Source organism: Acanthisitta chloris, unplaced genomic scaffold (genome assembly GCF_000695815.1).
Source record: "Acanthisitta chloris isolate BGI_N310 unplaced genomic scaffold, ASM69581v1 scaffold18927, whole genome shotgun sequence".
Lineage (NCBI taxonomy): Eukaryota > Metazoa > Chordata > Aves > Passeriformes > Acanthisittidae > Acanthisitta > Acanthisitta chloris.
In genome coordinates, this window is record NW_008681179.1 from 1,131 (window position 1) to 16,618 (window position 15,488).

The 15,488-nt window shown below is 46.8% G+C and overlaps 3 protein-coding genes and 1 non-coding gene across 4 annotated transcripts; all 4 read right to left on the bottom strand.

Moving 5' to 3' along the window:
- Positions 1–3,407: 3,407 nt before the first annotated feature.
- On the bottom strand, positions 3,408–3,479 carry TRNAM-CAU. The gene has a single exon. It is a non-coding gene; the product is annotated as a tRNA-Met (tRNA).
- A 1,469-nt stretch (positions 3,480–4,948) lies between these two features.
- LOC103805366 (olfactory receptor 5B21-like) lies at positions 4,949–5,941 on the bottom strand. Its single transcript, XM_009078013.1, has one exon. It carries the CDS (start codon positions 5,939–5,941, stop codon positions 4,949–4,951), a length of 993 nt encoding a protein of 330 aa, XP_009076261.1.
- A 6,456-nt stretch (positions 5,942–12,397) lies between these two features.
- LOC103805367 (olfactory receptor 12D3-like) lies at positions 12,398–13,060 on the bottom strand. Its single transcript, XM_009078014.1, is given in 3 exon segments — positions 12,398–12,549; positions 12,552–12,623; positions 12,823–13,060. Coding segments are annotated over 3 exon segments (462 nt in total).
- A 1,133-nt stretch (positions 13,061–14,193) lies between these two features.
- On the bottom strand, positions 14,194–15,177 carry LOC103805368 (olfactory receptor 10A7-like). The gene has a single exon (XM_009078015.1). It carries the CDS (start codon positions 15,175–15,177, stop codon positions 14,194–14,196), a length of 984 nt encoding a protein of 327 aa, XP_009076263.1.
- Between the last annotated feature and the right edge of the window lie 311 nt (positions 15,178–15,488).

The window sequence follows — 15,488 nt, forward strand, 5'->3', positions numbered from 1 at the left end:
ATCAAGGTCTCAGAATTGTGTTGCCAGCTTTGTCCTCCCTGTGAATTCCTCTTGCCATCCTTGTGTTTTCTGTCCTTCCCTGTCCACCCCTTTTCCTCACTTGCTGTTTCTTTCACTCTGTGCTGTCTGGTTTTAGCTATGATCAGCCTTTTGGGCCCACAGTGCTGCCAGCACTCCTGGCTTGGCTGGCTTTGCCAGCTGCTTTGCATTCCACTTGCACTCAGCCTCAAATTATCTCAGGGTTCAACTTCCTGTGGGATTTGCAGTGTAGACTTCTGTATTAAGGAGATAAGGATAATGCTGACAAGGATAATGCTGTGTGGAGCTCTGATACAGCAGAGGGAATCCCCTCGGAGATGCTGAGGGTTTCTCTTAAATTTATTTAATCTGGGTTTTATATATCGTACAGTGAATCTTCCTGTAGGTTGTACTGGTCATTATGCTTTAATTGTGGATTAAAATATACCCCTGGGATCTGAGTGATAGTGGTGTGTTCTTAACTGTGCCATGCACCTGGAAACATCTTCAGGCACCTCATGGTCTGCATGTCTTCCTTGAGGAAAATGTGTAGAGTGATCTGTTGGTGATGTACAATCAAATCAAAGTACTTGGAGTAATCAAAGGACTAATACAGTTCTGATCATGGTTCTCTTACTTAGTTGCTTCACTCATACTCATTTTTTCCCCCCCAATATTCTCCAGTAAGCACATTTCCTACACTAAAAAGCAGTTATGCTGCTTCCAGATCTTATCCTGCAACTCTCACTCCTTCCAGCTCTTCCTTCCATAAACAGTAGAGTTTCAGCCTTTTGGCTTTAGAGGCCTTTAGTCTTGCTTTGTGAAATGATGGGCGTGGTAAATACATAGGGTAGGTTTCATGCTTGGAGCATTCCTGATGTGGAGTTGTTGCTTTCCCTCCCCCTTTTCCCCAGGAGGGCTCCAGTTCCCAAAGGCACTATTTACAAACAACTTACCTCTACTGTAGGCATTGCTTTAGTCCATCAGAAATTGTGTCAGTTACTTAGGAACTGATTAAAAACATGCTCAGCTGTATTGTGCTGTTTTGGACTGTTGAAAGTCATAGAATCATAGAATCAGCTGAGTTGGAAAAGACCTCCAAGATCATCAAGTCCAACCCTACTGTGGTTACTAGGTGCCATATCCAGTCTCATCTTGAAAACCTCCAGGGATGGTGAATCCACCACCTCCCTGGGCAGCCCATTCCAAAATATCTCTTCCTAATATCCAACAGCGCCGATGCCTGGTGAGCTTTCTGCTCTGGATGCCAAACGTGCGTTTTGCTGCTCGCGTGGTCCCCGAGGGAGCTCCCGTGGTGAGGTGCTGTGGGGGTGATGCCACATGGACATTAATGGGTGTGTTTGTTTCTTCAGGAAGAAACAAAAGCAGCTCTGGTGTCGGTGGGTCCCAGGGCCTAGGCGAGAGGAGCAGCCGGGAAGGATCTGCGCAGAGGATGCCGCGGCAGCCGAGCGCGAGTCGGATGCAGAAGGCAGGACCTTCTGGAAAGACCAGTGGAGGAGGAGGCAATGCTACCTAAATAAGGCCTTGAAACAGATGGATTTTGGTGCTTGGCAGTGTATATAAACTGTGCTTGTGTTGTGTTGTGTGTGTTACCCTACAAATATGATTTGTGCCACAGGGAACAGCTGTTGGTTCTTATTTCCTGACCATCATAGAATCAGCCGGGTTGGAAAAGACCTCAAAGATCATCAAGTCCAACCCTTCCTTTGGCCACGCACACTCCTGCACTTGTTCTTGCCCTGCTCCTCTCATGTGCATGTTTAGTGGTTTTAGCACCTTAATCTGAAACCAGGTGCACCTTTCCCCTGGCACAGTCCCACGTTCAGCTCTCGCAGTGGTTCTGCTGTGGTTATTCGTTTATGAAGTGTTACAGCCCCCTCTGCCTCCTGAGCCTGGTTAAACAAGGAGGTTGTGCTGGATAAGGGAGGGAACAGCCTCATCACTTAGGGCAAGAGACATACAAGCACTTAAAACAGGTGAGTGGGTTGTTAAAGCTCAGGTGTTCCTGTTCTTCATTCCAGAGTGTCTCCAGGCAATGAGGGTTCCTGCTAGGCCCTGGGAGCTCAAGGGCTGCTAGTGAATTCCATGTCCCTAATTAGGGCAAATTATCTGTGTTTCCTAAACTCAGTATCTCACAAACCTGGTTCAACAAATGTTAAAATATCTTCCTGACCACGAGGAAAAACTGCTGGAGAGTACAATGTTCTTTTGCACCAGGCTTTGTGCAGATTATTCATGGTGCTCAGATAGTTGTGCCTGGTGGATTTTAGAAGGGTAACACAGAATGCACAAACCAATAAGCTGAGAGGTCTCAACCTCATGGAGTTACCTTGGGCAGTGTCCTGACCCAGGGGAAGAGTGCCCAGCTGTCTCCTCCAAGGAGAACTGACTCCATTGCTGCCCTGTCCACTGAGGCTCCATCTACACCCCAACTGAATCTGCCCCTTGGTCACCTCTGGTCACAATAACCCTCACTGGTGAGCCACCACACAGGTATGATGGGGATTGAGCTGCACAGGGAGTTAGTGCTGCACACCTGAATTCAGCCATGGCGTGGCTGAGGTCACTGCCTGGAGGACTGGAGGGGAGCAGAGGAACAACAAGTGATGGAGGAGCCCTGGGAAACCCCCACAGTGCCAGGGATCTCCTGACTTGGTGGCTCCCAGGGCTGTTGGTGGGCCTGGAGGTTCCTCCCATCCCAATAGTCAACAGAGCCCATGCACCTGTCATGAGCCTCAAGTGGAGTTTATCTTTGAACAGTAATAACTCCTGCAAAAGGAGAAAGAGGGGACAGACTAGAAGCTCTCCCAGAGGACCATCCCCAGGGCTGGGAGGTGTAGGCAGGACCCCTATAGAATAGAATCAACCAGGTTGGAAAAGACCTCCAAGATGACATCAAGTCCAACCCTACTGTGGTCACTAGACCATGGCACCAAGTTCCACATCTAGTTTCATCTTAAATGCAGGACCAGCACTTGGCCTTGTTAAACCTCTTCCCGTTGGAATCAGCCCATACCTCCAGGTCCCTCTGCAGAGCCCTCCTGCCTTCCAGCAGATCCACACTCCCCCCAGCTTTGTGTCTTCTGCAAACCTGCTGCTGGGGCACTCAGTCCTCAGACTATCCAATGGTACTCGGAGTATCTCCCTGCACCAGCAGTGCCACGACCGCGAGGGCCGGATGGAGGAGGGGAAAAAAAAACAATGGTGGAAAACTGAAGATAAACAGCTCTGGCGTAATTAGCACCACATTCTAATTAAACGGTGGAAAACTGAAGATAAACGGGTCTGGCGTAATTAGCACCACATTCTAATCACCCGAGCGAACGGGTTGCGCAGGCGCAGTGCGCGCCGCGCGGCAATAAAACGGCTAGCAGAGGATGGTTTCGATCCATCGACCTCTGGGTTATGGGCCCAGCACGCTTCCGCTGCGCCACTCTGCTGCTGCTGCCGGCAGCGCGCTCCAGGTGCTTATCTCTACGGAGCTCCGTGGGGACCTGCGGATTCCAGCTCCGCATCCCAGGGATGCTCCGCGGGGATTCCACAGCGCCTGAACCTACCGAGGGGAGTGGTTGTCCCACCTGCTGTCACAGTTCCGACCTCCTCTCTGGGAACGCTGGTGAAGTCACCCACTGTGCTGCTGAGAGGTCAGTGGAGGAAAAAAAACCCCAACTCTCTGGGATTTTCTGGTTTTCGACCAGCCTGGTAGGATGTGCTATTCACAGAGTTACAGAATCAGGTTGGGAGGGACCACAGTGGGTCATCTGGTCTCACCTTGTTGCTCCAGCAGGGCCAGCTCAGAGCATGTGGCTTAGGATTGTGTCCAGAAGGTTCTGGAACATCTCCAGAGAGGGAGAATCCACAACTTCTCTGGGCAAATCTGTTCAGTGCTCACTGACTGCACAGGAAAGAAGTTTTTCCTTGTACTCTTCTAGATATCTACCAGACAGGCTTGAAAGAAGTGTATGTGTAAAAGAAGGAGAAAAGGCTGAAGTATTTTGTAGTTAATGTAGTTAGAGCTATTTTGTAGTTAATGTAGTTAGAGGTTTTAAGGTACTTTGAGGTTAATGTAGTTAGAGGTTTTATGTCTTATTTCTGTCATCTCTGTAATCACAGAATGGTTCGGGTTGGAAGGGACCTTAAAGACCATCTCATTCCATCCCCTTCTGCCCTTCTAACTAGACCAGATTGCTCCAAGCCTCATCCATCCTGGCCTTGAAAGCCTCCAGGGATGAGGAGTCTGCAACTTCTCTGGGTAACCTGTGCCAGTGCCTCACCAGCCTCACAGGGAATAATTTCTGCCTAGTCTGTGATCTAACCCTCATCTCTGGCAGTGTGAAGCCATTCCCCTTGTCCTGTCCCTCCAGGCCCTTGTAAATAGTCTGTCTTCCACATGCAAAATATGAACTAATTTCCTACAGAACGGATAGGTAATTACGTTCTCTGCTCTAGTTTTAGAAAAAAAAAGCCCCAACTTTCCCCCTGTTTTCACACACATGCATGTATGTATGTACAGCTGTCAAATAACTGGAGGTGAATGAAATAGTTGGTGGTCCATCCATACAGTTGGAGTTTGAAGGATGGACAGAACACAGATTCTGCTATTTGGTCTTGTCCCTGCTGAAGTATAAACCCATGACCTGTTCGTTTTGTGATTTCAGCTGTAGTGACGAGAAAACAAACAGGCAGCAAGAGGATATACCATGTCCAAAGATACACACATAACATTCATAGATTTATTTTTCTTACTTTACAGCGTTCATAACACATGAATGATCTTTCTCCAGCCACCACCACCACCCTCACTGACAGCAAGATTATTTACCTGCTTTGTTTCTCTGCTTATTTGTTTTGAAGAGGTACAGTTGTATATTTCCAATCCTCATTCAGATTAGCTACATTCCCATGTACATTACACGCCTTGTAGTTGTGTCTGAAACTCACTGAGGATTATGACTCTCTTTCTCTTCACAGAACACAAAGGCAGCAATTTACTTATATGCTTTCTCAGAGCTTCCTTCACTTCCTTGTTTCTCAGGCTGTAGATGAGAGGGTTGACCAAGGGAGTGAGAATGGTGTAGAAAACAGAGAAGATTTTGTTGGGTGATACTTGGGTGTTGTGATGAGGGAGTACATAGACAGCTAATATGGACCAGTAAAAAAGAATCACCACAATAAGGTGTGAAGAGCAGGTGGAAAAGGCCTTTTTCCTTCCATGGGCAGAAGGAATCCTCAGGACCGTGAGGATGATGTAGAGATAAGATGAGAAGGTCAGACACCCCCCCCCTGCCACAACAGACGTGAGCAGTCCAACCACACGAGTGTCACTGCAGGAGAGTTTTAGCATCGGGAGGGAGTCACAGAAGAAATGGTCGATTTCATTAGGCCCACAGAAATCTAAATTGGTGATCAGGAGGGTCAGTATGGAGTTGGACAGAAAGCCACTGACCCAGGACGTGGTGGCCAGCTGGAGACAGAGCTCGGGGTTCATGCGGGTTGGGTAGTGCAGGGGCTGACACACTGCCAGGTACCGGTCGTAGGACATCACTGCCAGCAGGTAGCACTCAGCAGCTGCCAAGCAGCCGAAAAAATAGTACTGTGTGAAGCATCCGTTGACTGAAATACTCCTGTCTCCACCCAGATAGCTCAGCAGCATCCTCGGCAAGATATTGGAGCTGTAGCAGATTTCCAAGCAGGCCAAATTCCCCAGGAAGAAGTACATTGGGGTGTGAAGGTGCTGATTAACCACCACCAGCACAATGATAAAGGTGCTTCCAGTTATGGTCAGGATATAGACTGACAGAAACATCAGGAAGAGAAGACAATCCAGTTCAGGGCCATTCCCGAAATCCAGGAGGATGAACTCTGTAACAACTGTTTTGTTTTTCCACTCTTGGTTTGCCATAACTTTTGGTCTAGTGGTAAACCAGGAACTGTTAGCACTTGTGATGACCCCAGCAGTTAAGACTCAAACAATGAAAATTTCTCCACAGAATAGAGAAGCAAAGAGTAAAAAATCTTTGCATCACCAAGGAGTAAGAAAATCTTTGCTTCTCACATGCCAAGAGTCACTATTGTTGTTATTTCATGCACTAAGTACCTAGAACTGAAGTGATGCCCACGTTTCTTCTCTGGCACAGTGGTACTTTCTAATGTGTCTCCAGTCTGTGCAAGCAAGTTAAAGATCAATTTCTTTCCTTAGATCCTGTCACAAGTTTTGCCATATTCTTTTCTGTTGTGAAAAAAAGCAGCCTCATGGCCTTCCTGACAGGAGTTGGAGAGAGGTGGGGGATGTCTGTCCTGCCATGGCTGCAGGGAGAGGATAGAGGGAATGGCCTTGAGCTGAGACAGGGCAGAGTCAGATTGCGTGGTAGGAAAAAAGTTTTGCCTGTTAGGGTGTTCAGACACTGGAATATTGCCCAGGGAGGTGGTGGAGTCACCATCCCTGGAGGTGTTCAAGAGGCATCTGGGTCTGGGGTTGGAGGATATGGTTTAGGGGTTCCAGCAGTGACAGGTTAATGGTTGGACTCAGTGATCTTAGAGGTCTCTTCCAACCTTGATGATTTTATGATTCTGAGGTACTCAGTGATTTTTTTTTGCCTTGGTATTCACTGTCAAGTGCTGCAGCCAAACCACCTGAGCCTCAGGAGACAAAGGCAGGGACTGGGAGTATGAAGAACTGCCATACTAGGAGAAGGTCAAGTTTGAGACCACTTCAGGAACCTGCTGAGATGCATCTATGGGTCCTGTAGGCTCTGGTGGAGGAAATGTCTGGGTAATTCACAACATCTGGGCACTTTAGGGAGGTGACCAGTTACTAGAGCAGTGAAGACCCTAAAACAACACCCCTCCAATAACTGGCATCTGGACCACTTATGATAGCATAACTTTGCAGGGCTTACCCATTTCTTTTCACTGATCTAATTTTCAGTTTTCCCTTAAACTCTTACCCTTCCAAACCCCCCAGTTTTTAGCCCATTTTCCAACATCTGACCACTGAAAACGTTGGAAGTGTGGCCTGTGTCAATCAACAAACCCTTCAACACTAGTTCTTACCTGAAACCACAGGAACACTGAAATCCAACTGAAAAATCTAACTTCTCAAGGTTTTGTATCCATCTTTATTTTCTTTAAGATCTTGATTTCCTTAGGAAAAGGGAAAAACAAAGAATTAGAGCTCCTTGTTTGGTAAAGACACCTCCCCACCCCCTGTAGTAATTTTCATACTTTCCTTGATTTTTTTTTTAGTCAGCCAACTGAATATACCAACACTTCTTTTGCAGTCTGTCAGGTAGAGAGTGTTCCTCCCAACACCTCGCTCCTTAAAAACCTTCCCAGAGCTGAGATCAGTGCAGAGAGCCCAGGGGATAATCAAGCAAACCAAAGCCTTGGAGAGGCTGTTGTCATCAGCCTCATGTGAACATAAATAACCATTTCTTTCCCTGTGCACTCTGAGTAGAATTAGCACATTCTTAGCCTTTGTTTTGATCACTTTTGGGCCTGGCTGGAATTATATGGATAGTCAGGATGACAGCTGAGTGAAAGGTTACTTTGATGGTCATCATTGCTCTCAAGTCAGCAGTGATTAGGGTCTGGATTCCATGCCAGGCACTGCCTGTGCTGCTCTTTCAGACATGCTCTGGAAATGCTGCTCCACCTTCTTGGGTTTCCACCACAGATAAATGAGATGGTTGGTCCAGGTCCTGGTTTTCAGCTGCAGCTTCCCAGATGTCATTAAAGAAGGACACATGTCCTGCACTTTGTTAGTCAGTGTTCAGGCTGCAAGGGCAGACAGAAACAGCTTGAGGAATCAATACCTCTTGGCAAGGCACAACTTTGCATCAGTTTGGGGAACTTCAAAAAGAAAAAAAAGCAGTTATAAGAACCTGGGAAAATTCAAAGGCCAGGGGAAAAAAAAGTGAAGTCTCTCCAAAAACGAGGGGAAGTTGTATTATGCAAACACCACTAGATGGGAGTGTAGTCCAAAGAGTCTGAAGTACCAGTTTCCATCCCAGCGATTTTGGCCTCTACAGAGTTGGTCCTTGCCGAGCTGCAGGGACTGAATGGATTGCTGACAGGAGGTGGAATAAACCTGGCTCAAAAATGCAAACTCTGCCTGTTTGCTTTCCCAGGTGATGCCCCTGCTTTCCCACCAAGGAGCTGCTCTGTTGTTCTGGTCAACCAAGTGGTCTCAGCCCCATTCTCAGCATGGTGTCCATGTGTAAATGTCATCCAGCAGCTTTAGTTTGGAGGACAAGGCACAGTGGAGGACAGAGCTCTGTTTGTGGTGCCAGAAGACCTTCACAGGACACCTAAAGCTCTGATAGAATTAAACCTGCTCAGGGATGTCAAGGGCAACAAGAAAAGCTTCTACAGGTATGTTGGTGCTAAAAGGAAGACCTGGGATAAAGTGGGCTCTCTTTGAAGGATACTGGAGACCTGGTTACCTGGAACATGAGGAAGGATGAGGTACTCAACAACATTTTTGCCTCAATCTTCACTGGCAAGTGCTCCAGCCACAGTATCCAAGTCACAGGAGACAAACAGGGTCTGGGAGAATGAACCACAGACAGTAGGAGAAGACCAGTTTGGGAACATCTAAGGAACCTGGAGTTACCCAAGCCTGTGTGGGACCTATGAGATGCATCCATGGGACCTGCATGAGCTAGTGGAGGAAGTGTCTAAGCCACTGTACATCATCTTTGAGAAGTTGTGTCAGTCTGGTGATGTTCCCACTGACTGGGAAAGGGAAAACATAACCACTAGTTTTAAAAAAGGATAAAAGGGAGACATGAGGAACTACAGGCTGGTCAGTCTTACCTTGGTGCCCTGCAAGATCATGGAGCAGAACCTCCTGGAAACTATGCTAAGGCACATGGGCTGTGGCTTCCCTTAAAATGAGGCAAATAATGCCTGATGAACTTGGTGGCCTTCTACAGTGAGGTGACAGAGGCAGTGGGTGAAGGAAGGATGACTGGTGTCATCTACCTGGACTTGTACAGAGCATTTTACACTGTCTCTCATGACATCCTTGTCTCTAAACTGAAGAGACACAGATTTGGTGGATGCACCACTCAGTGGATAAGGAACTGCACAGATGTTCACACTCAAAGAGATGTTGTCAATGGCTCAATATCCACGTGGAGATGAGTGAAGAGTCACCCAAGATGTAGAACCTAAGGAAAACTGTGTGAAGATTGTCTGGTTGCAGAAACTGAGCTGAGATAACCACAAGGTATTGCCATAGTTTAGGTGTAGGTGGTTTTGATAGGTGGCTGGTATGGCTTGGGGAACTGCAAAGGAGATAAGTATATCAATGTATGTCCAGAAGACACAAATAAAGAATTAAGGATATGCCTCTACAAGACAGGGCAATAAACCAGGACAATGAACCAAAAAATACTCCCAGATAGGAAGAAAACTGTTTTGTCCTTGAAGCATATTGAGAGTGCTTCAACTGAGATCTTTTCCTATGAAAAAAAAACCCTGTTTTTTTTTAATAGAACATATAGCTGAAATGCTCTAAGCATTGAAATTTTAAGCAAATTATCAGGAGCTAGAGACTGAATCTCAGAACTGAGTACTGTTCTGTACAGACATGCACGGAAAATGGGTTCAATTTTTGCATTCCACTTTAGGATTTGTTTTCCCCAGGATTCAATGTGATGGCAGCAATAGAAAAGCTAAACTAAACCCACACTACAGAACATTTGACTGAGCATCCCTCAGGGTTGTGACACCAGACTCAGAGATGCCATGGACATACAATTCTGTCTGCTTGCAGGCAGTGACAGAGGAACTGTAGTTTTTCAGCACACACATTGCAGGCACATGTGCATTTTGCTGTTAAAATGATTCCCTTCAGCAGAGGAACTCACACCTTGAGCTCAGACATATAAAACCTTTACAAGAATCCTTTGACAGAACCAGTTCCTTGGAACATCCCACTGGGGACACTTTAGGAAGGTGTTGGCCTTTCAGTGAGGAGCACTAGGTGAGCTGGATGAGCATTGCTGAGCTGTGGGAGGCTGGAGGGGACAGAACTTCAGGGGCTTGTTAAAGGCTTTGGGATTGGGAAGAGGGTTATGACACTGAGTGGGAACTTGGGCACCCAGTGAGCAGAGCTGGAGGGCAGGGCTGGGACAACTGGGACCTGTAAGATGTCACCACTGGAGAGAAGATGTTCTTCATGGCTGCAGAGCACCCATCCTTCTCTGGAAAGCTAGAGGAATGGTCTGCAAGTGGAAGTTGGGGTTTGGCAGGGCGGTCTGTGGGGTGGGAGTCTGGGCAGGGGCAGGAGGGTCTCTGTGGAGAAGCTGTGCACCATCTCGGTGAGACTGAGCTGCCAGGGACCTGCAGGCTGAGCCACAGTGGGGACAGGAGAAGGGAGGTGGTCAGGGCTGTGGTTCAGCATGGAGCAGCAGCATTTGAGCCTGGGGCTGCAGGGGAGGAGAGCAGCCCCAAGGCTGGGGCAGCAGTGATGTGTGGCCAGGCTGATGCACCTCTGCCCAGGCACTTCTGCTGGAGCCTCTGTGTCTCCTCTGCATCCCACACTGACCTGAGGCAGGTGAGGCCTGAAAAGGTTGTGGTGTGAGCCAGCACTGACCCCTTTCTGTGGCAGGACACATCGAAGGGGCTTCTTAGTGAAAGCATTTGTTCCTTCCCTTATTTTTCTGTGACTGTGCTCTGAGTGCTCTGATCAGCCTCCCAGGAGGGTCACAGACTTTCTTCAGTAGCTCCATCTCTAATTGTCTCACAGGGCCCATTAAACCCCTGAGAAAGTTCACTCCTGTGACCATCCTTCACACTGTGTAACTTTTACCCAAGGGCTTGGTAGATCGAAGGGCTTGGTAGATCGAACAATCTGTAACAAACTTTTTCCTGCTGCTGATTCTCTGTACAGTTACCAGGTGGCTAATAGGAGAAATAGTCTTTGAGAAAGAGTTTTAATGAGTGCATGATGTGACAGGGGATTTCTTGTTCAACTGGGTGATTAGTATACTGCAAATGCACTTAATAAACATCATTTTCCAGTGGGAGTTGGTACTGTCAAACAAAACTGATCAAAGTTATCTTTGTGGTCAGGCAACTTGTGGAATCTGTCTTTGGCTGTTTCTCTCAGGAGTCACTAAAGGCAAAGATGTCCATGATAAAATCATCCCTCTCACCATCCTCCACCATCACTGCACTGTAAGTCCAGTGACAGCTCCATTTCCCACTGGTGCTGCCCTTGTAAAATCAGCTGCACGCTCTGTTAGGGCGGGAAATACTTTTATTTATACTTGATGGAAAGAAACAGATCCCTCCAGATGGCTGACCCAAGTCAATTGTTGACAAGATCTTTCTCAGGCTGTGGCCACTCAAAATGTAAGACATGCTAACTCTCTTCAGCTATACCAAAGGTATGATTGACTGGAGAGACACTCAGCTGCCTAAACACTGCTGTCAGACACTCATTCCACCCAAAATTAGTGCAGGGATCTGTTAGCTAAGCACCAAGCCCTGCAGGAGCCTCTACTGGAAATCAGAGACCAGGTGGGGTGCCATGAGACACCTAAAACATAATGTGTGCTGGTTTGAGCTGGAGTAGAGTTAACTTTCTTCACAGAGGCTAGTATGGAGCTGTCTTTGGGTTTTGTGCTGAACACAGAGTTAATAATGGAGAGATGTTTTTGTTATTGCTGAGCAGAGCTTACAGAGTCAAGGCCTTTGCTGCTTCCCATACTGCCACATGGCAAGGTAGTTGGGGATGCATGGGAGATTGGGAGGAGACACAGCTGGGACAGGTGACCCAAAACTGACCAAAGGGATATTCCATACCATATGACATCATGCTCAGTATATAAGGTGGGAGGAAGAAGGAGGAAGGGGGGACATCTGGAGTGATGGTGTTTGTCTTCCCAAGGAACCGTTACGCGTGATGGGCCCTGCTCTCCTGGAGATGGATAAACACCTCTTGTCTGTGGGAAGCAGTGAATTAATTCCTTGTTTTGCTATGCTTGTGTGTGCAGCTTTTGCTTTCTCTATTAAACTGTCTTTATCTCAACCCATGAGTTTTTGTAGCTTTTACCCTTCTAATTTGCTCCCCCATCCCATTGGTGGGGGAGTGAGTGAGAGGCTGTGTGGTTCTTGGCTGCTGCTGGGGTTAAACCATGACATAATGAAAGCAGCAACAAGTCCTCAAATATCTCCCCTAATGTAGATCTATGCAATTCACTTATAAATGTGTCAAACTGCATGAGACAACTGGTAGTTTTTCAGTCTCTTGCAATACAGTGACCTTTTGTCCTCTTCCCTTGTGGAACAACCACGTTCTGAGTATTCTCCTTGTTTCAGTCACTTTCCTCCAGGAAAGAGTTTTCTAAATTTTTTTTTTCAGGGCAGTTTTCAACTCCTGGTTCCTAAGTGTGTAGATCAAGGGGTACAGAGCTGCATTGTACATGAGAGTCATTGGAACATGCCTTGGAGTGGAGATTCCTGAGGAGGTGGTGTCTAGTTGACGAGCACTGGAATGTGTAACAGTGCCACAATGGTGAGGTGGGAGGCACAGGGGGAGAAGAGCTTCCACCTTTCTCCTTGGGACTGGACTTATGGAAGAGGAAGGAGATAATATAGAGGTAGGAAGGGACTATGAGAGCAGAGGGACCTAGAACAATAGATGTGGTGACAACATTGAGGTGGCTTGAGGCTGGTTCTACTGCAGGCCAAATTCAGCAGGGGCTTGATGTCACAGAAAAAGTGATGAATGTTGTTGTGGCCACAGAAACTCAACTGAGAGGTCATGACTGAGTGAATCAAGGCATGTACAAAGCCAGTGGACCAGCAGCAGACAGGTCCATGGGCTCATGACAAGGGTGTAGAGCAAAGGGTTGCAAATGGCCATGTAGTGGTCATAGACCATCCTGGCCAGGAGCACAGACTCAGAGCTGCCCAAGAAGTGGAAGAAGTGGAGCTGGGCCAAGCACCCACCAAAAGAAATGGGCTTTCCATGAGCTGCTGGTCTCCACCACCAAAACCTCACCATGTACACCTGATACACAGGGAATGTATGTCCTTTTGTGCTTGTAGTAGGGAGGCTTTGTTACTTCAGGTCTAAGGTACAGTGGAGTGAATCAGGTGTTAATCACACAAACTGGAAAAGAAGATGCTTCTCAGATATAAACACGACCCAAATTGGCATTGAAGATAGACTGAAATAAGTAGAGAGAAAATAAAAGCACAAGTTGCATTTCACTTTAATGAACACTCCATCTGGCAATCCAGGAGAAGGATCAGACAGAAAACATCAGGTGCAGGGAGTTAGGGAACAATCCTCTCCCACGGCTTTTTTTCAACCTACATGAGAAGGGGAAAAATTAAATTAAGCTTTCACATCTACCTGGCAATGTTTCAGTTCACCCTTTCTGCCTTGAACTGAGCAATTTACTACCTCATTTGGGAAAGAAGTCTTTGTTCGAGGGGAAAAAAATCAGAGCAAGTCTCTCCCACAGCAGGAAGGTCTAGGAGACACAGCTCTTTCCTTCCAATCAGAAGTTACTAACTTGTTTCTCAGCTCATTGTTGACTTTTTGGAGGGATTTTGGGGAGTGAAGGTGGTTGTGGAGAGAGTTACAGGTTGTCAGTTTTGCTTTGGTGGAGAGGAAAACAAACTTCTTTTTCCCAAACAAGTGACTTTATATACTTGTGGAGATAAAGGTATAATGATGGGGGAAGCTCTTTCCTTCCAATCAGAAGTTACTAACTTGTTTCTCAGCTCATTGTTGACTTTTTGGAGGGATTTTGGGGAGTGAAGGTGGTTGTGGAGAGAGTTACAGGTTGTCAGTTTTGCTTTGGTGGAGAGGAAAACAAACTTCTTTTTCCCAAACAAGTGACTTTATATACTTGTGGAGATAAAGGTATAATGATGGGGGAGGATAAGAACTTCATAATCCACTTCTGTAATGCTCTGACACTATGTCAGGTTAACTCATTTGTTTGCAAGGCCAGAGGTATAACTATAACTTATTCTAATGCACTGAGTAAGAAAGCTCAGACATTTTATGGACATAAGAGCAAAGTATTGCTGAAATAGCACAGATCTTTTTGAGAGGCATTTCACTACATTCTTAAGTTCCACTTCATTTTTTCCCTAGGGGAATACTTATGTTCTGTTCCTCCATCACCCGGATGGAGAGAAACCAAACATCTGCTTCCTAAGTAGCCACTTGTCAGTGCATCTCTTCAGGCTTTGCTTGACTTCCTGATTCCTCAGGCTGTAAATGATGGGGTTGAGCATGGGGGTGACAACTGTGTAAGACAGGGAGATGATTTTCTTTGTGTTGGAGGAGAGGCTGGACTTGGGCCGCAGGTGAATGATGCCAGCTGTGCTGTAGAAAAGACTCACTACCACCAGGTGAGCTGCACAGGTGGAAAAGGCTCTTCTCTGGTTCACAGCCAGGGGTGTCTGAAGAATAACATGGACAATGCGAAGGTATGAGGCAGTTATCAGGGCAAAGGGGATCATCACTATTATGACAATAGCAATGAAGATGAGCAGTTCAAACAAAGCTGTGTCTGCACACACCAACTTCAGCACAGGAGACACATCACAAAAGAAGTGATCTACTGTGTTCCTCCCACAGAAGGGCAGGGTGAACAGCCACGTGGTGAAGGCCAGAGCTGCAGGGACAGCAGAGAGCCAGGAGCCAAGAGCCATCCTGAAGCAGCGAGCTCTGCTCATCAGGGTGGCATAGTGCAGAGGTTGGCAGATTGCCACTTGCCGGTCATAAGCCATCACACCTAAGAGGAAACACTCACAGGTGATAAAAATGATAACACAGTTGAGCTGCAAGGCACAAGCCATGAAGGAAATACTTTTTCTCTCCACCAGCAGAATCATAAGCATCTTGGGGACGATGCTCAGGCTGTAGCAGATCTCTGTCAAGGCAAGGTTCTTCAGGAAGTAGTACATGGGCGTGTGTAGGGCAGGGTCAATGGTTGTGATCACAACAATCAGAGAGTTCCCTAGCAAGGTGGCCATGAACATGATGGAAATCACCATGAAAAACAGAAGTTGCATCTTGCCATGGAAGGCAAAGCCCAAAAGTAAGAAGTGAGTAGTGATGGTTTGGTTTCCTGAGTTCAGTTCCTCAACAGGTCCCATCCTAAAAGAGAATAAAAAAAACACAGCACACTGCAAACAATTAGCAGCTTGGGACAGACTTGTGGTCTCAGAAATAGCTCCTGTTGAAGTAAAATGGGATTTAAGACATGAAGTGAAATTTGGACTGGGTATGACAGTGACCTCAGTGAAAAAAATCTCAGCTGGGGATCCTGTCCAAGATCATTTCTAACAGTCACAGGCTGGGATTAACCTTCTCTAAATTAGGTGACCAGAAGGCAGACATAGAAATTCCAAACAGCCTTTCTGTGTTTGCTTTGGACAGAAAGAAGGAGATACCTGCAAAGGGCAGC